Source organism: Cnephaeus nilssonii, assembly GCF_951640355.1.
Source record: "Cnephaeus nilssonii genome assembly, chromosome: 7".
In the NCBI taxonomy this organism is placed as follows: domain Eukaryota; kingdom Metazoa; phylum Chordata; class Mammalia; order Chiroptera; family Vespertilionidae; genus Cnephaeus; species Cnephaeus nilssonii.
This window is the reverse complement of record NC_137078.1, coordinates 53846568-53870565: the sequence shown is the minus strand read 5'-3', so window position 1 is coordinate 53870565 and position 23998 is coordinate 53846568. Positions and strand designations below refer to the sequence as shown.

General features: G+C 39.8%; 1 protein-coding gene across 1 annotated transcript in view; it reads left to right on the top strand.

Moving 5' to 3' along the window:
* LRRC7 (leucine rich repeat containing 7) overlaps positions 1-23998 on the top strand; it is a gene marked incomplete at its 3' end in the record, with an annotated part of 1171300 nt that overhangs the window by 1119553 nt on the left and 27749 nt on the right. Inside the window, exons 33-34 of the mRNA XM_079777586.1 lie at positions 9465-9686; positions 15430-15522. Of these exons, the coding sequence (XP_079633712.1) occupies positions 9465-9686; positions 15430-15522 (315 nt within the window). The remainder of the gene's footprint in view (positions 1-9464; positions 9687-15429; positions 15523-23998) is intronic.

Here is a 23998-nt window from a genome sequence, read left to right as displayed (position 1 = left end):
TACTGCCCCTTTCTGTTTGATAGTTTCCATTTTCCACACAATAACCTAAGTTCTGTCCCCAAAATCACTTGTGAAAGTGATAAAACTGCACTCAATATTGAAGCAAGCCCCACAAAATGACAATTACATTGATACACAAAAACTAAACTATGTGCCAAGCTGCGGCGGGCGGGTGGGGGTGGGGCATTATCTCAATGTATTTCTCATTTCTTAAGATCTCATTTTTTATTTCTTTTAAGCAGCAGTGCAGGAGAAACTGTGAGCCTTAACTTGCATTTCATGGCCCTTGAGCACCTTAAACTTCCCTGTTCAGTTCCCTCCTCTGGGAAGACAATGATGCGGAACTTGTATAGTGGCTCTGCAAATGAAGATCATGATGTTAGACATTTATCACAGCACCTATCGTATAAGTGTTTAAATAATGGTACCTACTATACTAGTAATATGTATTATTTGGGATTAAAATGTGTAAATTAGAGACAAGCAAAATCTTTATTTAACTTTGTTTCTAACAGCAGGTTGTTAATGAGACCAAGGTCATGAATTTGAGTTATTTATACATGAACAGGCTATACTCTTCGCTTGGACAGTTGTGTTGAAACACATGCAATGATGGGGAAGGAGGTGTGTAGTGGGGGGGGGGGGAGAATGAAGGTGAATCATGGCAACCTAAAATATTAGCCATATTAGTGAAGAGTAAGTAGTATCATCGCTACCAATGGCAGAATAGTTTTTGAAAACTTTATATATTCTATCATCCTCTATTAAAAAAAAGCTACTTCCCCAAATCTGGAAAAAAATCTATAATTTACTGCTTTGCTAACAAATAACTTGTAAGGCATAGTCTCTTTGAGTAAGACAGAGTTTAGGGGAAGCATGGAGTTCAGGTATTGGTGGATTTTCAGAAGTTGAAATATTTAGGGGTTCGTTGACCTTGAACTAGGGAAGCATGGTTATTTGAGTGAGACTGTTGCTGATTGCCTAACTTTCAAGTGCAGTTTCCAAAGCAAGCTGCCATTAACTAATTACAGGTTTAAAACAAGTTCTAATTGATGATTACTTATTGCTATGGCCAAAGGACAGTCAGACCTTTCCTCAGCAGGTCCCATTGCCATTATTGAGTACTTTCTGTGTACCAGCAATATGCTGAATGTATTACGTTATATTTGTTAATCCTCATAATATTCTGTGAAGCATTTATTATTATCTACAGTTTTTACATGATAAGCAAAGCCCTTAGATAACTTGCAAAAGATTGCATAACTAAAAAATGACAGAGCAAAGTATAAAACCCAGGTTCATCTGACTCCAAAGACTATTATCTGTACTCCTCTATTTAACTTTTTAATTAACTCCCAGCATTTCTATAACACTTCACTCCTATAATTTTGTCATTTTGAGAATGTCATGCAAATAAAATTACACAGAATCATACAGTAACCTTTGGGATTGCCTTTTTTTAACTCAGTATACTTCCCTGCAGAGTCACTCAGGTTGCTGTGTATATCCACAGTTTCTTCCTTTTTGTTGCTGATTAGTATCCCAAGGTATGGAAGTATCACAATTTTTTTAACCACTCACCCACTGAAGGAAACCTAGATTTCTAGTTTGGGGCTATTATGAAGAAACTTTCTCTAAACACTCATGGACAGATTTTTGCATGAACTTAAGTCTTCCTAAGTCTCGGGAATAAATGCCCAGGAATGTAATTGCTGCATCACATGGTACTTGTATGTTTAGTTGTTTTGTTGTTGTTTTATCTTAGTTTTGTTTTTTTAATATATTTTTATTGATTTCAGAGAGGAAGGGAGAGGGAGAGATAGAAACATCAATGATGAGAGAGTCATTGATTGGCTGCCTCCTGCATGCCCCCTACTGGGAATCAAGCCCGCAACCCAGGCATGTGCCCTTGACTGGAATCAAACGCAGGCCAACGCTCTATCCACTGAGCCAAACCAGCTAGGGCTGCATGTTTAATTTTTTGTTTGTTTGTTTGTTTGTTTTTAAGGAACTGCCAAATATTTTTCCAATGTCGCTCTACCATTTTACATTTCCTGCAGCAGACTATGAGTGATCCAGTTTCTCATCATTTTCAGCATTTGTTGTTGTCACTATGTTTGCTTTTAGTCATTCTGATGAGTGGGTAGTAATATCTCATTGGGGTTTTAATTTGAAATTCTCTAAGAGCTAACAATGTTGAACATTTTTTTCATGTGCTTATTTGCTGCCATCTGTATATCCTCTTTGGTGAAATATATCTTCGTGTCTTTTGACCATTATTCTAAATGAATTGTTTAATCTCTTACTGTTGAGTTTTGAGAGGTTTTTTTTTTTTTTAAGATATTCTAGATACTGTCCTTTGTCAAATATATGGTTTGCTAATATTTTCTCAAACTTTATAGCTTGTTGTTTCATCCTCCTAACATTTTACATTCAGATCTATGATCTAATTTGAGTTAGTTTTTATGTAAGATGTGAGACATAGGTCACAGTTCACTTATATTGCCTATGGATGTCCAATTGTGCCAGGACCATTTGTTGAAAAGGCTCTCTTTCATCCATTGAATTGCTTTTGCACCTTTGCCAAAAATCATTTCTTGTAGGTCTATTTATGGGTCCTCTGATTCATTCCATTTATATATAGGTCTGTCCCTCTGCCAATATCACATATAATAATCTTGAAATCAGTCTGATTCTTCTTACTTTATTCTTTTTCAAAATTGTGTTAGCTATTCTAGTTTCATTGGCTTTTTATGATTATGATTACCTTTATTTAAAAGTGAAAGATAGATTTTTTTCCTTTATTGATTAAGGTATTACATATGTGTTCTTATCCACCCATTACCCCCCACCCATGCCCTCACCTCCCTGGTGTCTGTGTCCATTAGTTATGCTTATATGCATGCATACATGTCCTTTGGTTGATCTCTCCCCCATACCCCCACCCTCCCCTACCTTCCCTCTGAGGTTTGATGGTCTGATTGATGCTTCTCTGTCTCTGGATCTATTTTTGTTCATCAGTTTATGTTGTTCATTATAGTCCACAAATGAGTGAGATCATGTGATATTTATCTTTCTCTGACTGGCTTATTTCACTTAGCATAATGCTCTCCAGTTCCATCCATGCTGTTGCAAATGGTAAGAATTCCTTCTTTTTTACCGCATTGTAGTATTCCATTGTGTAGATGTACCACAGTTTTCTAATCCACTCATCTGCTGATGGGCACTTAGGCTGTTTCCAAATCTTAGCTATGGTAAATTGTGCTGCTATGGAAATAGGGGTGCATATATCCTTTCTGATTGGTGTTTCTAGTTTCTTGGGATATATTCCTAGAAGTGGGATCACTGAGTCAAATGGGAGTTCCATTTTTAGTTTTTTTGAGGAAACTCCATACTGTTCTCCACTGTGGCTGCACCAATCTGCATTCCCACCACCATTGCACGAGGGTTCCTTTTTCTCCGCATTCTCGCCAGCACTTGTCATTTATCGATTTATTGATGATAGCCATTCTAACAGGTGTGAGATGGTAACCACATTGTCATTTTAATTTGCATCTCTCGGATGATTAGTGACTTTGAGCATGTTTTCATATGTCTCATGGCCTTGCTTATGTCCTCTTTCAAAAAGTATCTATTTAGGTCCGTTGCCCATTTTTTTAATGGGTTGTTTATCTTCCTTTCGTTAAGTTATATGAGTTCCCTTTATAAAGTTTAGAATAGAATATATATAGAATACATGCAACTAGGGTTTTGATAGGAATTTGTTAAACCTATGCATCAATTTGGAAAGAATTGACATCTTTACTGTGTTGTCTTCCAACCCATAAATATGTCTCTCCATTTATTTAAGAGTTTGATATCTTTCTTCAGTATTGTGTAGTTATCAGCATATAAATCTTGTACAAGCTTTGTTTGGTTTATACCTAAATATTTTACTTTTTTTGAGTTACTGTGCATGGTATTGCATTTAAATTTTGGTGTCTGCATTTCATTGCTAACATACATAAAAACACCTGTAACCTTGCTGAATTTTTTTGGTGGTTATTTTGGGTTTTCTATGCAAACAATCACGTAACCTGTAAATAAGGACATTTAATTTTTTCCTCTCCATCTGTATGCCTGTTATTTTCTTCTCTTGCCTTATTCTACTGACTAGAACTTCGCTCTATAGTTTTCTTTCTTTTTTTTTTTTTTTTTTTTTTTTTTTTACTGTCCTTATCAGGTGTGGTGTTGTTATTGAAGTAATACTACTGGCTTCATGAAATAAAGTGGATGTGTCCCCTCCTCTTCTATTATCTGGAAGAGAGAGTGTAGAATTGGTATTCATTGTTATTTAAATATTTGGTAAAATTCTCCTGTGTAACCATCTGTACCTGGAGATATCTTTCCTGGGAATTTTTAAATTACATATTCTAATCTTGATGGTTGCAGGACTTTTCAAATTATCTATTTCATATAGGGTGAGTTACAGTAGTTTGTGCTTTTGCAAGTGGCCTATTTCATATAAGTTGTCAAATTTGTGTGTAGTTATTTGTAGTATTACTTTATTACCTTTATGATGTTTGCAGGATCTGTAGTAATATTCCTGATTTTGCTAATTTGTGTTTTCTTTTTTCTTTCTTATTCAATCTTGCTAGAAGTAGTCTTTCCAAAGAATCAGCTTTTTGTTTCTTTTTTTTTCCTGTTATTCATTTTCAATTTCATTGATCTCTGCTATTATTATTTCCTTCTTCCTGCTTGCTTGGGGTTTATTTGGCTTCTCATTTTCTAGTCTCTCAAGATAGGATTTTAATTATTGATATGAGGCCAAAAAAAATTGCATTATTATTGCTAGGTGGAAATAGATGTTCTAAGTTCCCATTTGGCCTCCACTGGTACCGCAGAGAAGGTAGCCTCATTTCTAGACCCTCTCTAGCCATCCTACGGGGAAAGTAGAAGGGTGCCTCATTGCTGCTGTGTGGGAGAGTAAGTCCCTGCTCCTTGTGTTCTCCAGTGACACCATGGGGGTTGGGGAGGGGCTCCCTACTGGCCACAGGGGATAAGTGCAGTGGCCTTCTCTGACAGCACACCAGCAGGAGTGTTGGTGTGCCTTGTTTCATCCTTATGAGGGTAGAAGTCTAGGATCCCCACTTGGACTTTGTGGGACTACAGTGTTTTCCCACTGGCTATATATAGTAGGGTGGTCACTATCAAAGTTTTCTGCCCCTTTTTTTCTGGTCTTTTGGCTAGACAGAGTAGGCTTTTGCTGAGGCTTTTCTTATCTGTACCGTTAGGCATTTTCAGGTTACCTGCTTCTTTAGCTCCAAGTCTGGGATATATGACACAAAAATAAAATGCAATGAATTCACCACTATGCTTTTACTTGGTTCCTGGGTCCCTAGATGATCTGCTGTATTCTGTCTACTTTCCAGAGTTTTCTTATATTTTTTATATATAATATCCAGGGGTTTTTATTTTTCTTCATGGAGAGGACAGAGGAAAGTAAGCCTACTCAATCTACTGGGAAGCAAAAGTCCTACTGCCTCAATTTGTAAAACTTAACCTGCATGTTAAAAAGGAGAACATACAGAATACATGGTGAAGATAGACAGGGCCAGGGCATTTTATTGTTATTGTTTTACAAAATTACTGAAACTAGCTCATTTCAATGAGTGCTGCTGATATCTTGAAATCAACTACTGAATTATCCTTTATAGATGATTTTGTGTTGTTGAAATTGCTCCCAAACATTTTTTTGAACTCTTTTGGACGTAATTTTAGAAGTTGATGGTGTCCAGTTGCATATTCTCAGTGGCATAAATTATCATCCTTTGAAGCTATGTTTGACTTTTGGAAAGAACCCTAATATGGTTAAAGCGTCAAGATAGGTAGTAAGACAAATGACCAAACTGGGTAATACACTTCTCAGTCTAACACTTTTTTCTATGAGAACAGTGTGAACCAAAGTATTGTTGTCATGAGAAAGTCATTTCTTTTATATCATACAAAACCTCCCCAACACTTTAAAGGTAGCAAAATCAACATTTCTTTTCTGTGGTGTTGACAGTAATGTTCCCTTGGGTCCAATGGATATTGGAGTTTTTCCCTGTAAACATACACTTTGACAGTATTTTTTTCAGGTCAACTTGAAAACACTGCATTCCATCACTATTCTCCTCAAATACATGTTATTTTTCCAACCTCCCCTTGAAAATTCAAAACAAATGTCAAATCTTCTCTATTGCTTTTTATCATTCAAAATGTGTAGCACAGGCTTTACAGAAACCTTTTTGTTCAAACTCCCCTTCAGTATGAGTCAGTGTTCTCATAGCTAACCCCTCTGCCTGAATAAATGCCATCTCTGACATTTTCTGCGTTTTCATCAGTCCTTTGTACTTCACCGTGAGCACCCTTATTACCTTTCTTAAGCCTTCGTGCCAGTCAGAAAAACTTCCTCATCACAGTCCCTCCACACCGTAATTGTTCTTTGAGATATCTTGTGTCCTGTGTGTCTGTTTAACTCACACAAAAGTTAGTGTTAATTCTTTGCTTTCTATAGCTGTCATTCCCTTTCTCTGCAGCATATATCCCAAATACAGACTGAAAAAATAATCGCTGCTGATGCAAACAGAATCGTTACAGATGTTTCCTCCAAGCCCGTGTTATATTTTGCCAAGCCATACAAGAACATGAGCTCTGTCACTTCATAATCATAGAAAGATTGCTAAATGCCACAGAGCATCAGCCTATTTGCTTAACTATAAAGCTCTAAGTCCCATACATAGGATCTAAAATAGGTGATAGACCTAAATCAATAAGTAGGAATGGCCCTTTGGCAAATTAAAGAGCTGCTAAAGATTTTAATATATTCATCCTCAACAACCTGATCCTTCTGTCCCTTTGCATGACTCCTTTTCAATTCACTATGATAGTCATAGACAGCCTTTGTTCAGATCCTGGTCCTGCCAGCTTACCGGTTGGCAGATGACTTGGGAAAGTTACTTAACCTCTCCAAGCCTTAGTTTTCTCCTCAGTAAAATTGGATAACAATAATTATCTCTAGTGCTGTTACAAGGATGAAAGGAGATAATACATGTAAGTTTTAGCACATTGCTTGGCACCTAGTGTTTGATGACAGCTTTTATTTATTATATGCCAGTCATTAAAGATGGCAAGTAGGATATGGTGCTTGCCTTCAAATTCCAAATCAAAACAAAATTCTGAGCTCAAACTGTCCCATCAGAAGGAAAAAATAAACCAAAAAGAAAAAGAAATCTAAAGGCTATTACAGTTCTATAATCTATAGAATTAATTTTGCACCCATGGATAGACCACTACCAGAATATTCTAATCAATGAAGTGATTGTTAAGCAGTCATTATTGATTTTCTCAGGCAGATTACACGTTTTGGAACTCTAGCTATATGCTGTGTCTCTCTAAGTTTTTCTGGGTGTTAAAAATGCTTTGTCTACGTGATCACTTCCTGTGTGTCCACTGACTCAAGCACTGACTGAGGATCCATGAATAGTATGCCAGTGGAGGTGAGAAGCAGGTATAAATGTAAAACCAATGGACTGTTCAGAAGCCAGGCCAGTCAGCCTTAGCCAGCCTATACTCCCAGCTCCTCAAACTCCAGGAAATACTTTTCTCTAACTCAGCATGCCAGTGACTTAGCAGCTCACAATATGATACTGTGTTTATCATGGCTTTTCTCTCCTCCCAGACAAAAGAATGTGAAATTCCACAGAGGTAAGAGAGATTCAATTTGCAATAAGGAAAAACTTGACCAGAGGGGTGTTCAGTCTTCTAGAATGGCTGAAAAGGGAATAGATTCCATCAAGAAATACACATTTGCCCTCTACATGGTTATCTCAGTTGTGTTGGCATTATAGTGTTGTGGTCGCTGGTTAATTGTGTCGGGCAGTGCTGGATTGCTGTTTTTCACTATGCTGGAATAGCCTGAAACTCTTTTTTTGCATCTTTTTCCTCAAGATTCTCATACTAAATATCTTTGCTGTTTTTCAATATAGAAAACTGTACATGATACCAAGACAACCAGTCAAACACCTAAAAAGTATAATCAAATGGTTATTTCCTTTGCTCTACATATGGCCAAATAATAACTTTTGAGTATTTTCTTCACTCAATTACCTCTTGTTTGGAATCAAGAAATATGCCTTTCATCTCCTTCAGATGATTTTCCATGATCAGTGTCATTTCCTGATGTCTCTTAAAAATTAAAATTAATCTTTTCATTGACTACTTGCTTAAAATTATTCTTTTATTCCTCCAACCTGACCTTTTCATAGTAATCAAAATCTTGATTGGGTAGGCAAATTCACAGGCTTTCTTAGCTAATGAATTCTAAGGTGAAATTCATTTTTGAGTTCCAAATTACCCACCCCTAAAAGATCAACAAAAAAGAAAATGAATTTGTGAAGTGAACCCTCAGATCCTTCCATAATGATGAGTGAAGTACCAACCACAGCACTATACTAATACATATGCTCAAAAGTATCCATGATAAGCTTTCACTTCCCATGTTAGACTTCCATGTTAAGCCCTACCTGATATTAAAAGGCATATTCTAGACTACCAGCTCACAAACAGATCTGATTGCTTGGTAGGAAAAAATACCAGGTAGAATGACTAAGGATCTGATGCTAGAAAGAAGGTGAGAAAATAGGAGTGAACAAAGGAGCAGGGATTCGCAGCGTATCATTCAAAGATGGGAGATCAGAGTGAGCATGCGCTCTGGCCTCCATAACTGCCTTTAAGAACTAAGAAATTATCATTTTAATTAGAGGTACTGACGAATCTCTGAAAGCTCAACATGAGGTGATCTCCTTTACAGAGCTCACTCTAAAGACCCTTCCAGATCTAGTGCCTCCACAGACTATCGATACTCACAGGAATTTATCTCATGATTAATTTTTAATGTAACTTAAAGATTCCCAAAACCATACTGTTGATTTCATTTTATTTATTTTTTGAATGTCAAAACACAAATTTTTATTTTTTAGTTTTCTTTAAGAAATACTCTTGATTTTAAAATGCAGAAAATGAATAAATATTGACTATACTCATGTAAGCAATCTCACTAAGCACTTGTGGCATAAAGGTTCCATATATTACATCTCTCTCCCTGGTATATTTCAAAACAAAATGCCATATGGAACTTGATTTTATTTTTAAGTAGTGACTTCTTTTTCTTGGACTGAATTTTGTTCCCTTAAAATGGGAGTTAAAATAAACTTTGGCAAACCACCAGCTGACTGCGAATGTATTTAACAATACATTCCAATATTAACATCTTCACAAACCATAGTAAGCGGCCCCTTGCTGTCTTTTCATTATCTTTTCCAGCCATGGCCGCAAGCCCAAATGACGCCACTTTACCAAAAAGATGTCTGTACGTGTTTTCTACTTTAATCACATCCTTTCAACACCACGAATCGTCATCTGACAGATTATCTTCTCCACAGGCAGGCAGCCATATCCAGACCTTGATGGGGTCCCAAAGCCTTCAGCATCGTAGCCGGGAGCAGCAGCCATATGAGGGAAATATAAACAAAGTGACCATCCAGCAGTTCCAGTCACCATTGCCTATTCAGATCCCCTCTTCACAGGCCACCCGGGGACCTCAGCCTGGACGGTGCTTAATTCAAACTAAAGGGCAAAGGAGTATGGATGGCTATCCAGAGCAGGTGAGAAGAGATTTCACAATTGATGTATTTTCAGGAAATGTCCAGGAAATCCCAATGAATCTATGGTTTGTCTTCCCTCGTTAATGTAGTCTGGGACACATTAATGCTGCCACCATGTTGAGTAGAGTGCAACACTCTATTTTATCATTATTTTTAGTGGTTAAGGACACCAACCTATAAGAATGGATGGTTGGTAAAATGCCCATTTTACATAAGGACAAGTTGATGGATCGGAACAGTTTTTCTGATTTATCCTACACGCCCCCCTCCCCACTCCCCACTCCAATTTAACTCTACAGCACAGCTTTGGGACCTTACAAAGAGCTTCAGTGGACTAGGTGTGGTTACCAAGGCCTCTGGTGAAATTGACTGTGTGAAACATAAACTATATTCCTCTCTATTTGTGGCATCGTATTTATAAAAGTCCTATCTTCTGATTGTTGAATAGTACAGAGATAAAGTTTGCTATGAAGAACATTATAAACAACAGTTAGAAGGGAAACATTTCTGAAATGCTCCAAAAGATATTGATAAATGCCATGTAGCGCACACACACACACACACACAAAAAATGCTGCTCTTCTGACCTATCTAAAAGTAGAATTTGCTTTTCCATTATAAGGACCTGTTTCCTTCCTTAGGACCAGAAAACTGAATAAGATGTCACCTATTGAGTTACATTTAGCTTAAAAAGTAAGACATTAAGATCTTAATGTTCATATAAAATTAGTGTATCTTTTTTGATAATTCAGATAATTAGGCAAAGCTGACTTTGTCCACTGACTTCACTAAATCTTTAATATGGTATATAAAGGTTTCACTTTATTATTAACTCAAAGCTTCACATATTATCCACCTTATTTTCTGAATGTATCAGATAAGATTATCTTCATCTTCTAGTTTTTCCCTTTCTGTTGTTAAGAGCCATTTATTATTTGGATCCCAATGGTCTAGACAGATCCTCTATTTCTTAATACCCTCTTGAAGCTGAGATTATGTATTAATCATTCTCCGAATTATAGATATTTTTAAAAATAATTTTTTCTCTATCCTGCTTTGATCTAGGCCAAGTGTTTGATTTAAGGGAAAATATATCAGACAGGTGCCTTTAATGAGGTAATGATGTGAGGCTTTTAATTCTCCAGAGATTCTAAAAAGTTAATGAAGTTTTAAATTATGTTTTATTAAAGACATCTAGAAGGTTAAAAATTGCTCATATCTTCTCCCTCACAAATATTATAACCTCAACTCTGTTCTCTGTCTTAGAAGAGCCCCACACTTGGTTTAATGCTCTGCTATCTCCAACTCTTAATTCTTAATAATCTTTGAACAAAGAGCCGCACATTTACATTTTGCACCAGACCCCAACAATTCTATAGCTGCTTATACATACTATTTCATTTAATCCTCACAATAATCTCATTTTCTTTTTACAGATGAATAATCCAGGGTACAGAGAAAACAAGTAACTTGTGATAAATATAACTGGTCAAGCTGTAATTTTAACCCAGGTTTATCTAACCCAAAGCCCAAATTCTTTGTCCAAACCTTCCTATTAAGTTAGCAACAAACCCAGCCAGTGTTGCCCAGTGGTTGAGCATTGACCTATGAACAAGGTGATCACGGTTCGATTCCCAGACAGGGTTTCAGGCTGGATCCCCACTTGGGGGCATGCAGGAGGCAGCCAATCAATGATTCTCTCTCATCATTGATGTTTCTATCTCTCTCTCTCCCTCTGCCTTCCTCTATAAATTTAATAAAAAATATATTTAAAAATAAAATAAATTAGTGCATGACCTAAGATACTGCCTACTGTGGCACAGACCAGAAGTTTCAAGTGAAGTCACATGATGAAAACAGACTCTGAAAGAAACAAATGCACCACTGACTGCCGGGCTGCTGCTTATATCTTCATTCATTGTTTTCCATATCTTAATAAGAAATTGAAATGCTGATCCTCACTAAATAAGCTATTTATTAGCCTCCTAGATCTGACTTTTTGCTAGAACACTGCATTTCCTCTTTGGTAATTCTATTTAGTTTCTGACTGTTTCTTGGCTGTGAGATATTCTCTCATCTTTTCATGACCCCTTTGGGCCTTACCAGGCAGGTGGAACTCTATATGTGAGATGAATACTCTCTCTGACATGTTTTATGGGACACAACAGTCACAACACAACCTATTAGCCATACCACAATATACCCAAGGGTAGTCTAGCTTCAGATAAGAATTTATGGTTGTCACATTTATAAAATCACAGTGTCATCTTTATTATTTCTAATATTAAAAAATATATTGAGGCAGTTCTTCATCTACTTGGCACATGTGAAATTTGTTTCCTTTAGATTTTTAGTGCCTTCCAGATTGACAATAATATAAAATGGATATAGTCACTACCTTGCAGGAGAAGGACTAGGAAGTATTCGCAACAATTTACTTTATAAATAAATATGTTGCATATGTTTCCTTTCAGGTTTTTTAGTGGCCTGGGGAAATATACATTCTATATATTACATTGTGCAATATAAAATTTTTGTATCAGAAAGAAATAACCTAAATCTTAAATAATTTAATTAGAAATGCACAGAAATATGGGAAAACACAAAGATAATATATTTAAATCATGTAAGTTCCGTTCTTCTCATTTCTAATCTATATACTAGTAATAAAAGCTTAAGCGACCGTTATGGCGGAACGACCAGAACAATTGGTCGCTGTGATGTGCACTGACCACCAGGGGGCAGATGCTCAATGCAGGAGCTGCCCCCTGGTGGTCAGTGCGCTCAGCCAGAAGCCAGGTTCCTGGCTGGTGAGCACAGCTGCCATGGCAGGAGCCTCTCCCGACTCCGTGGCAGCACTACTGAGAGGTGGCAGCAGGTGCAGCAGGCCGGAATGAGCGTGAGCGGCATGGCACCTGGCCCCTATTCGGGCTCCTCCCTGGCCGCCTGCCACTTGGTGCACTGCTACATCCTCCAAGGGGTCCGGGACTGCAAGAGGGATGTCCGACTGCCGGCTAAGGCCTGATCCCAATGCCGTTCTCTGTAGAAGGCAGTCAGTCTGAACAACTCAGTGACTCAGGGAAGTGCAGGGAACTCAGAGCCTGCCTCCGCACTTGACTCACCCACTCGATGGTGTCCACAGGACAGACCGTGATGGCCCAGCCCGTGCACGTGCAGCAGCTACTGAAGCTCAAGTGCATGCAGCTGCAGAAGGCCATCCAGCCACAAGCCGGCAGTCGGACATCCCCCGAGGTGTCCCGGACTACAAGAGGGCACAGGCCAGGCTGAGGGACCCCCCCCCCCACCGCCCCCACACAAATTTCATGCACCAGGCCTGTAGTTAACCAATAACAACCCAAAAAGGACTACAGGGTAAACTGGTATATTGAATAAAGCTAAAATATTCCTTGGAGCTGCATCAAGTTATCATATGTTCATATTCACAGACTGCGAGCCTTATAAATACAAAACTGCTATAAACTGTATTTTCTATCACAGCATGATAACCAGTTTTAAGAAATCTAGCTCAATTCAAGGAAAAGTTGTAATTAAACATTTCTGTAAAATAAAAATCTTGGAGAGTACTTCTGGCAATTGCAGTTTCTCATAATTTAGAAACGATTCATTACTGAATCTACCATAAAAGTTACATTAGCAGATAGTTTTTGCCTTTGTGTTGCAAGTGAACTGTGTAATACTTAAATGTTCTACTCATTATTATGAAATATGATAGTGAATTCAGAGTAGTTCCATTAAATGGCCAAGCCTAATTGACCTAGCTTCTAAAGACTCACAACGTGCTGATTAAGTCAGGACTAAGGCTCAAATTTGTCTTGAACCATCTAAGAGTTAGCGAGTAAAGATACCTCAAAAATAAAAATATAGAGAGCATCTGGGGCATTTGCATTTGCCCATAAGCAAATTAATAGGCTATGCAAGATTGCTGGGGAAAACATGAAGCTACTTAAGAAAGTAAACATTTCCAATCATCTTTAAGAAAGAGTTTTCTTAACAGTATGGAGTTTCCTCAAAAAGTTAAAAATGGAACTCCCATTTGACCCAGTAATCCCACTTCTAGGACTATATCCCAAGAAACCAGAAAAACCAATCAGAAAGGACATATGCACCCCTATGTTCATAGCAGCATAATTTACCATAGCTAACATTTGGAAACAGCCTAGGTGTCCATCAGCAGATGAGTGGATTAAAAAACTGTGGTACATCTACACAATGGAATACTATACTGCTATAAAAAAGAAGGAACTTTTATCATTTGCAACAGCATGTATGAAACTGGAGCATTATGCTAAGCGAAATAAGCCAGTCAGAGAAAGATAAATATCACATGACCTCACTCATAATGATCAACATAAACTGATTAACAAAAATAGATCCAGAGACAAGGGGCGGGGAGGGGGGGGGGAAGGTAGAGATCAACCAAAGGACTTGTGTGCACGCATATTAGCATAACCAATGAACACAGACACTGTGGCGGTGGGGGCTTGCCCTCAGGGGTGGGAGTGGCTGGGGGGTCAATTGGGGGGGGGGTAAAAGACACATGTAATACTTTAAACAAACAAACAAACAAATAAATAAATAAATAAAGGCGTTTTCTTTCTTTACCCAACCAAAGTTTATGCTAACTCTGGGTTCTGTCTTTCAGTCATCTGGGGACCCCCATCACATTACACATAGAAAACTAGCATTTTCATTACAGACCACACACACATCTCCAACCCACGATCAGCAAGAATTCCTAAGTTTGTTATACAGTAGTTTTTCTAGATCATTCCTGGTACTCATTTCCCTCCAATGGAATTCTTGATCTACATTCTTTGTATCAATTCTTATCGTGACTATCATTCTTACTACAGTCTTATCTCAAGGTGGACCTGCTCCCAACACCATCATTTGCCCAGAGCTCTATAAAGCACAAGGATCTTGTGTTTAACAGACCGTCATTGATGGTTTTGGATTGGGGAAGGTAATATAGCACAGAATACTAAACTATTAGCCCTCCAGTCCTAAATATTTCTTGACTATTCCTGTCACAAATTGTTTCTTCATATTCTTGACCTCTTTCTTTTTCAGTGTTCTCTTCCTCCAAGACCCCTAACTGCTTTGCCAGAAACTGCTGCTAAATCTAAAACTCTTTTTACTGAGTATTTCATTTTTCCTTTGTTTAACCCAAACTCAAGTTATGGCCAAAAGTTTTCCCCTTTCTCAAGCTAAAAGTCCCGCTGTTTCGAAACAAAGGAATTCTCTACCAAGGAGATGAATTGTACGACTCACCTAGGAAGTAGTAGCAACTTATTTAAAGAGCCATATTTTCCCCTAACTCTACATTTACAAATTTTCTTTAACTTATTTATACATCCTTTCAAATTAGTTAGACTATGTGTGCATTTAAATTAGATAATTTAAATAATTTACAATCTTTTTGTTATAAGGCTTTTAACTTTTAAATCTGCTAATCAAAATTTAGTCTTGCACACAGTAATGAATAAATACTTACTAATGTCTGCTTGCCAGGTAATTTCAAGCTAGTTTCATTTATAACTGATGCCTATAGAAGCACTACATACTATTTTGTCAGAGTTGATACTGTCTTATGTACCAAGTTAACATAAACTATCACTGAGAACTTAAGTGAAATGTGAATTTTTCCTACTGGGATGCAGTTATTTGAAGATATTTGGTTTTTATATGCATTTGATTACCTTTTTATATCTTTTTTACATAGTTTTGTGTGAGAATAGAAAAGAATCCTGGCCTTGGATTTAGCATCAGTGGTGGAATTAGCGGACAAGGAAATCCATTTAAACCTTCTGACAAGGTAAGAAGTGAATTTCTTATGGACAATTTTAATTAGAAAAACAGTCTTTTACTGCAGGGAAAAAAAAGGTTGGAACAAATGTTAAGATTTTTACTGTGCTTTAATAAGCTAGCTGACTATAAAGCCAATTAGAATTTCAGTCCTGGGAAAAAGTATTCACTGCAGTGCTTGACAAATCCTAAGAATAAAAATAAATAAATTTAAGCATTCTCTTTGAAAGGAAACTTGTTTTGCCTTTTGTTTTGTTCACAATTGTATATATTTATAAAGAAAGTTATTCAGGCAATTTCTAATAAGTTGTGTCCAAATGTTATTTGTAGACCACTTATTTAGGAAGATGTTTTCTTGTAGGAACAGAATAATTAAATTATGATTCAATGCCAGGGCCAGTTGACTGACATCTCTTTAATTCATCATGTTTGTAAAGTATTTCACTAATAGAATCATAGGACTTTAAACCACAAAAAATAAAAATTCTGTGAGAAAATCAAAATTAGCCATGGCCGAGGAATCTGGTCCTCCTTTGGTGCTTACCCCTGTTTGTCAAACCATAGGTAAAGTTTGGCTACCTCCCCCAATTATAACCTCAATCATTGCCTGAACATCTGACATGCAGCCCATGCTCACATCTGGCCTGTCTGATCCCATGGTGGACCACCTGACTTTTTATTTTAAAATGTTTATCCTAAGCCACATAACCTGTCCTGCTACCATCATTGTTTAATACTCTCAACTTTGAATCGATTAGTAATTATAATTTGACTAGAAGCCCGGTGCACGAAATTCGTGCACGGCAGGGGGTTGTCCCTCAGCCCAGCCTGTACCCTCTCCAATCTGGGACTGCTGGAGGGATGTCCAACTGCCTGTTTAGGCCCGATCCCACCAGGATCGGGCCTAAACGGGCAGTCGGACATCCCTCTCACAATCCAGGACTGCTGGCTCCCAACTGCTTGCCTGCCTGCCTTCCTGATTGCCCCTAACCGCTTCTGCCTGCCAGCCTGATCACCCCCTAACCACTCTGCTGCCAGCCTGGTTGATGCTTAACTGCTCCCCTGCCAGCCTGTTTGCCCCCAACTTCCCTCCTCTGCCAGCCTGGTCACCCCTAACTGCCCTCTCCTGCAGGGTTGATCACCTCCAACTGCCCTCCCTTGCAAGCCTGGTCCCTCTCAACTGCCCTCCCTTGCAGGCCTGGTCCCTCTCAACTGCCCTCCCTTGCAGGCCGGGTGCCTCCCAACTGCCCTCTCCTGCTGGCCATCTTGTGGTAGCCATCTTGTGTCCACATGGGGGCAGCTATATTGTGTGTTGCAGTGATGATCAATCTGTATATTACTCTTTTATGAGATAGGATAGAGGCCTGGTGCACGGGTGGGGGCCAGCTGGTTTGCCCTGAAGGGGGTCACAGATAAGGGTGGGGGTTCCCTTGGAGTGTGGGGCGGCCTGAGCGAGGGGCTTGTGGTGGTTTGCAGGCCGGCCACGCCCTCTGGCAACCCAAGGGGAGGCCCTGGTATTTGGAATTTATTTTCCTTCTACAATTGAAACTTTGTAGCCTGGAGCGGAGCCAAGCCTGGGGCTCTGGCAGCCATTTCTGTGGCAGTTAATTCACCTTCTACAATTGAAACTTTGTAGCCTTAAGCGGGTGAGCCCGGACAGGGCGTGCGGAAAGCTTTGCTTCCCCTGTTGCCGCCGGCAACCGTGGCCTGCTCTCTCAAGCTCCATTTTGCCACCATTTGTTTGAATTTGTTTACCTTCTATAATTGAAACTTTGTAGCTTGAGTGGAGGCTTAGGCCTGCAACGGCTATGGAAAGCTTGGCTTCCTCTGTTACCTGGGAAACCTTGCTCACTGTGGCTGTAGCCATCTTGGATTGGGGTTAATTTGCATACTCGCCCTGATTGGCTGGTGGGCGGGGCTTGGCTGGTGGGTGGGGCTTATGTAGCGGAGTGATGGTTAATTTGCATATTACCGTTTTATTAGAGAGGATGATAATTGAAACTATTTGCTTTTGACCTAATCAAATTTAATTGCATTAAGTGGCATGAGAAAACTTTAGGGTGATGAAGAAAGCCAGAAATTAGATATGAATACAACCTCCACAGCTCTCTATCTACTTATAAGTTGCAACCTAGTGCAGATCCTTTCTACTCACCATTAAAAAAAAAAAAAAAATAACCCACACATCAATTTCTGATCATAAGACCTGCTTCTGAAAAATCTCTGATGTCCTTACTCTGGAAATTTCTGTAGCCTTAAACAGGGCCCTTAATCCCTTATTTTCCTCGACTTCTTCCCAATCTTGCTTCCTACCATTCTTTTTTAAATATTTTTTAATTGATTTCAGGGAGGAAGATGAGAGGAAGAGAGAGATAGAAACATCTATGATGAGAGAGAATCATTGATTGGCTGCCTCCTGCACGCCCCTCAATGGGGATCGAGTCTGCAACCCAGGCATATGCCCTGACCAGGAATCAAACCATCACCTCCTGGTTTATGGGTCAATGCTCAACTACTGAGCCATACTGGCCCAGCCCTACCATTCTTTCTGTCCTTCTTCCTTTCCTTTCTGGAGGGAAAAAAAGAGAGGGAGGAAGAGGTTGAACCAAAAGGAAGACACTATACACATTAGAATGGAAGAGACTGGAAGGAAATCCTCAGTGGCCATAAATGGGAGCTCCTTTGTTCAGCTGGTTGGAGCAGCTATTCTATATAATAAAAGGCTAATATGCAAACTGTCCCCTTGATGGGGAGTTTGACCGGGAGCTCAACTGCCCATGGCCCCTCCCCCTAGCTGTTTCTCACAGCCCCTCCCCCTGGCCGGCCCCACCCCCAATCAGCCCCTCCCACCCCAATCAGGGGCGGGGCCTGCTGGCCAACTGTTTGGGGCCCCTCTCCCCAGCCAGCTCCACCTCCATTCGACCCTCCACACTCCAATAAGAGGTGGGACTGGCCTGCCAACTGCCCACAGCCCCTCCCCCTGGCCAGCCCGGCCCAATCAGCCCCAATCGGGGTGGGCCAGCCAGACCTTACCCATGTACCGGGCCTCTAGTCTATCCTATATAATAAAAGGATAATATGAAAATTGACCCTAATGGTGGAACAACCAAACGACCCGTCGCTATCATGCACACTGACCACCAGAGGGCAGATGCTCAACGCAGGAGCTGCCCCCTGGTGGTCAGTGCACTCCCACAGGGGGAGTGTTGCTCAGCCAGAAGCCAGGCTGATAGCTGCGAGCACAGCGGCGGTGGTGGGAGCCTCTCCCACCTCCTCGGCAGCACTAAGGATGTCCAACTGTGGCTTAGGCCAGCTCCCCACAGAGAGCTGGCCTAAGCCATCAGTTGGACATCCCCCAAGGGCTCCCAGGCTGCCAAAGAGATGTCTGACTGCCAGCTTAGGCCCGATCCCTCGGGGAGTGGGCCTAAGCCGGCAGGTGGACATCCCCCAAGGGGTTCTGGACTGCAAGAGGGTGCAGGCCAGGCTGAGGGGACCCTCCCGCCCCCGGTGCATGAATTTTCATGCACTGGGCCTCTAGTATCTAATCTAATAATAGACAAATATGCAAATTGACCGCACCTTCGCTACACCCAAGCCACGCCCACCAGCCAAGCCACGCCCACCAACCAATCAGGAGGAATATGCAAATTATCCCAACAAAGATGGCGGCTAATTTGCATATCGCGACAGCTTAGAAAGAAGCCAAGAGCTGCAGAAGGGAGCAAAGCTGCAGAGAAGCAAGCAAGCCGGGGGGAGGAGAAGGGAGGAGCGGAGGCGGGGCCAGGGGAGAAGGGAGGAGCGGAGGCGGGGCTGGGGGAGAAGGGAGGAGCAGAGGCGGGGCTGGGGGAGAAGGGAGGAGCGGAGGCAGGGCCAGGGGAGAAGGGAGGAGAGCGGCTGGCGGAGAAGGCGGGCCGGGGGAGAAGGGAGGAGCGGAGGCGGGGCTGGGGGAGAAGGGAGGAGCGGAGGTGGGGCCAGGGGAGAAGGGAGGAGAGCGGCTGGCGGAGAAGGCGGGCCGGGGGGAAGGGAGGAGCGGAGGCGGGGCCAGGGAAGAAGGAAGGAGAGCAGGCTGGCGGAGAAGTTAGAAAAGCAGGGGGGCTGGTGGAGATCACAGGGCGGGGGACAAGGGAGGAGAGCAGGCAGGGTGGGGTAGAGTGCAGCAGGAAACCCTATTGCAGGATTTTTCCTGCAACGGGAACGCTAGTATATATATAAAAGCCTAAGCGACCAAACGACTGAATGACCGGTGGGCCAGTTGCTATGACGCACACTGACCACCAGGGGACAGATGCTCAACGCACAGGATTGGGCTCCCTCCTGTATGGATCGGGCCTGCAGGATTGGGCCGAAACCAGCTATCCAACATCCCCTGGTCCTGGATTGTGAGAGGGCGCAGGCCAGGCCGAGGGATCCCACTGTTGCACAAATCCGTGCACTGGGCCTCTAGTTTATGTATAAGAATGTGTATGAGGCAGCCCTATATATTTAGGGAAATATCAGTTATAAAAGTCTGTGCATGAGCATTTTTATTTTGAAATGCTGTTGAGGAAAACCATCCACTTGATAGATTTTAAATATTCATGGTTTAGTAGGACCACTTGTTTACTGAATTTTAACAAATTATTAATATACCTTAAAGGGGGTGGATAGGGTCTAGGAGAAAGAGGAAAAAGGGGAGAATGGGAGATATCTGCAATACTATCAACAATAAAAATATTTTTTAAAATATATATATCTTAAGATAAAAAATATGAAAGTTCAAAATTATTAGAAACATATGACAGTATTTTTAAAAGCCTCAAATAATTCTCTTTCTCTTCTTAACCTCTCCTTCGATCTTTGGTTTTACATGTCCTCCATAAATTCTTTCAATGAAAAGTTAATAACCTTATCATTCTGAAGATAGTTGAAATTCAAAAGACATGTTTTTCTCTTCCTTTCACACCAGCATAAACATCTTTTCACTACAGCATTAGAAGTCACAAGGTAATAAATATTTTTAAATTAAGGGTGAACAGATTGCTAAATTGTCAAGAGGTCTAAATGCTATTCCTTTTCTACTGTTATTTTCAACTGAAGGAGATAGTAGATGCGAGGCTTTCAAATAACCGCCTGTAATTCTTCCACTCTGAGGAATCTGAACACTTTATAACTATTACTTTAATCTCTCATTTGTAACATTTTGATGGCTCTAGTGAGACAGAACTATTTCAATCATTTTATAATTTGCTCTTTTAGTTAAATGTAGCAGATATAGAGTTGAATTGTATAATGTGTCCATTGAAATATTTTCCCTCAAAAGCACTTTGCTTTTCCTGATTACTCTCTAAAACACTTCACAATCTGAAAAGTGAATCTCTATTATTGCAAAATTGGTAATTAAAAGTTCAAACCAACAGAAGACTCTCAAAACTGCTCTTAATTTATTGACTACTTTGGTGTCATGCCAAACACATAGTAGATACTTACTTAAAAGTGTTCAGAGGATTGCCCTGGCCAGTGTGGTTCAGTTGGCTCAATTCCCCGTCAGGGCAAATACCTGGATTGAGGGTTTGATCCCCGGTCAAGGTGGAGGCAAATAATCAATGTCTCTCTCACACATTGATTTTTCTTTCTCTCCCTCTCCCTTACTCTCTCTCTCTAAAATCAGTAGAAACATTAAAAAAAAAGAAGAAGAAGAAGAAGAAGAATGTACCAAGCAGTAAGAAAATGAACTTTAAAAATACCTCTCTGAAAAAAAAAAAAAAAAAAAACTTTTTTTTTTTTCAGGAGTTGGCTATTTTACAGCTGGGGATGAGAGAAGCAAATTAAACAGATGTTTAAATTCAACAGATACTACCTGAGTTGGAGGTGGATCCTTTGTAAGAAGTCCCAGTCATGCAAAAGCTTAAATTTAATATGAACCATACTCCCTTCCAATAAACAAGTCATGGATTAGAAATATCCTCAGAAGCAACTATGTTATTTTACTTACTGTTCATGAATGTTTGAATGTTTTGTAGTGCCACTCAAAATTCTAAGTATCCATGATATCTGAATTTCTTAGAGACATTAGGACTTTCTCTACTAATGTAACCAAATAGATTTGTTCCATTCTCTACATTATGATTGATGGAAACCAGTGTTTCAGCCAAATGCCAATGGTCATTGTGAGATAGCACACAAATGACTACCCGGCATACAGCCAAATAAGGAAAGCATGAAGTTGTCATCCCGAAAGGCGGGGCGTGTGGGATTACAGCAAACGTGAGCTGTGTTGTTCGATCTGACAGAAGTCCCAATTTATATTCTGTGGTAGCATTAAGATTCTTGCAGAAAAACCTTTGGGACAGCCCAAAAGTTAACTGAGGCTTTAGGGAGAATTCAGGATTAAGACTATACAGGCACTGTTTTGAGCCAGACTGAGAGCTTAGAACAGCATCTGATCTTGCAAACCTAACTTCTCTTAAAGAACCCAAAGTAGTACTAGTCAATTATTGTCTCCTCTGGTTAAATGGATGAAGCACAATTAGTCCTGTGGTTCATATCATTGTCAAAACAATGTTTAGTAGTTGAACAACCCAATTCAATCATCATGGAATTCATTATTTTGACTTGGAAAGAGAAAACTGATTAAAACTAGCCCTCCCTAATGCTTGCCTCTGCCCTCCCACTAAAGTGGATGGAAGCCATGGTCAGGTTCATTATTATGGAGAAGCATTGCTGTCGAGATAGCAAGCTACTAAAGAGTGGTGAAAGACTTTGATCCAACAAATATGATGTTAGCAATAAAAGTAATAAAAATAATAATCTTTTATTAAGTGTCTACTGTATTAGGTTCTTCATATACATGAAGTTATCTGATCTTCATAGCAACTTGTGTTAGTTGAGTGTTATTATTCCCCCTTTTTCTGAGGCCCAGAGGGGTTAATTAAGTTGTGCAAGATCATTTAGCTGATCTGTGGCAGACAAGATTTGAACCCAAATTGATCTGACTCCAAATCCTTTTCTCTTAATAAGCACTATGATGCAAATGCCACTTAACAGAAGAACCATGACAAATTTACACCCTATTGAGTTGAGACTAACGTGATATCCTAATATTAAAAGTATTACAGAATCCTCTAATTAGTTGTAGTCTAGATATTTGCTTCAACAAGTCCTTGGAAGTCAGCATGTATTCTCTAGGTAATTGGAAGCATACTGTACACAGTGGATTGCTAAGGAATTATAAAACTTTTGGACTAAGGTATCATTACAGTGGTGATTATGCCAATGGAACAAATCACAATAATATTTGCTGTATTTAAACGTTCATAAAATAATAGTTCATGATTGCAAAATGCCAGTAATTTACCAATACAATTTTCATGTTGTATTGGTTAATTGGAAGCTGTTAGAAACAACATAAAGCAGCTCAAGACTCTGCAAATTAATGAATTTTTAATGAGGTATTCACATAGTTCTTCATTCAGGGACTGATAGCCCTCCTTGCCTCATTTGAGGAGGTAGGACTATGCTCCTAGAGTTTAGATATATTAAAGAAAACTCAAAGCCCCCCCCCTTCCTCCATATACTCTAAATGTATAGCACTGAACAGTTCATGAACAGTTATCTAGTCATAGGATCAAAGTGAAAGCTATATTATGGATATCCTGAAACACTTGACAGCAGGAAATATATATACTTGGGCATTGGGGTCAAAGAATCACTTATTCTCCAGTGTGATCATAAACACTCATACCCAGAAGATGCTTAGAGAGCCAACCTGTACTTCCACTGATTTGGGCAATCTACATATAGATGCAGAAATAATAGAAGAAACAAATTCAGGCTCCTTTTTAGGTCTTAATTTGCCTATGGTACAAGTAAAATTCCAAGCCAAGGAAGAATCCTGGAGGCATGGCAAACATAAAATATAATCACCAATAAACCAGTAAATAAATATTCTGGAATATCTTATTCGACATAACTTCTAAAAGAGTGAATCCAGATGCCAAAAAGGCCAGCAAAGGATTTAAGTCCCTGTTCTTTACATCCAACCCCTAAAAAAAAAAATAGGATATTTTTCTGTGTCTCCAGAAATGCATATTTCATCAAATAAAATTATGTTATAATTTTACTAGAGGCCTGGTACACGGAATTCGTGCACGGGGGAGGTAGGGGGCCCTCAGCTCGGCCTGCATCCTCTCACAATCCGGGACCCCTCGGGGGATGTTGGGCCTAAACTGGCAGTCAGACATCCCTTTCACAATCTGGAACGCTGCATGCACCAGTGACCATACTTTTCATACAGGTGAAAGGCAGCTACATTTTTTTGCCCTGATTATAAAAAGTAGTGCATAACATGACCTTCTGAGGCAGTAGTACCATTTTCCCCATCTTATGGGTGGAAAAACTGAAGTAGAGAGAAGTTAAGTAATTGGCTTTGTCACACAGTTATAAGTGTCAGAATCAGGGCTGAGCAAAAAATGTGCAAGCCAGAGTCCCTGCATGTCATCACTGCATCA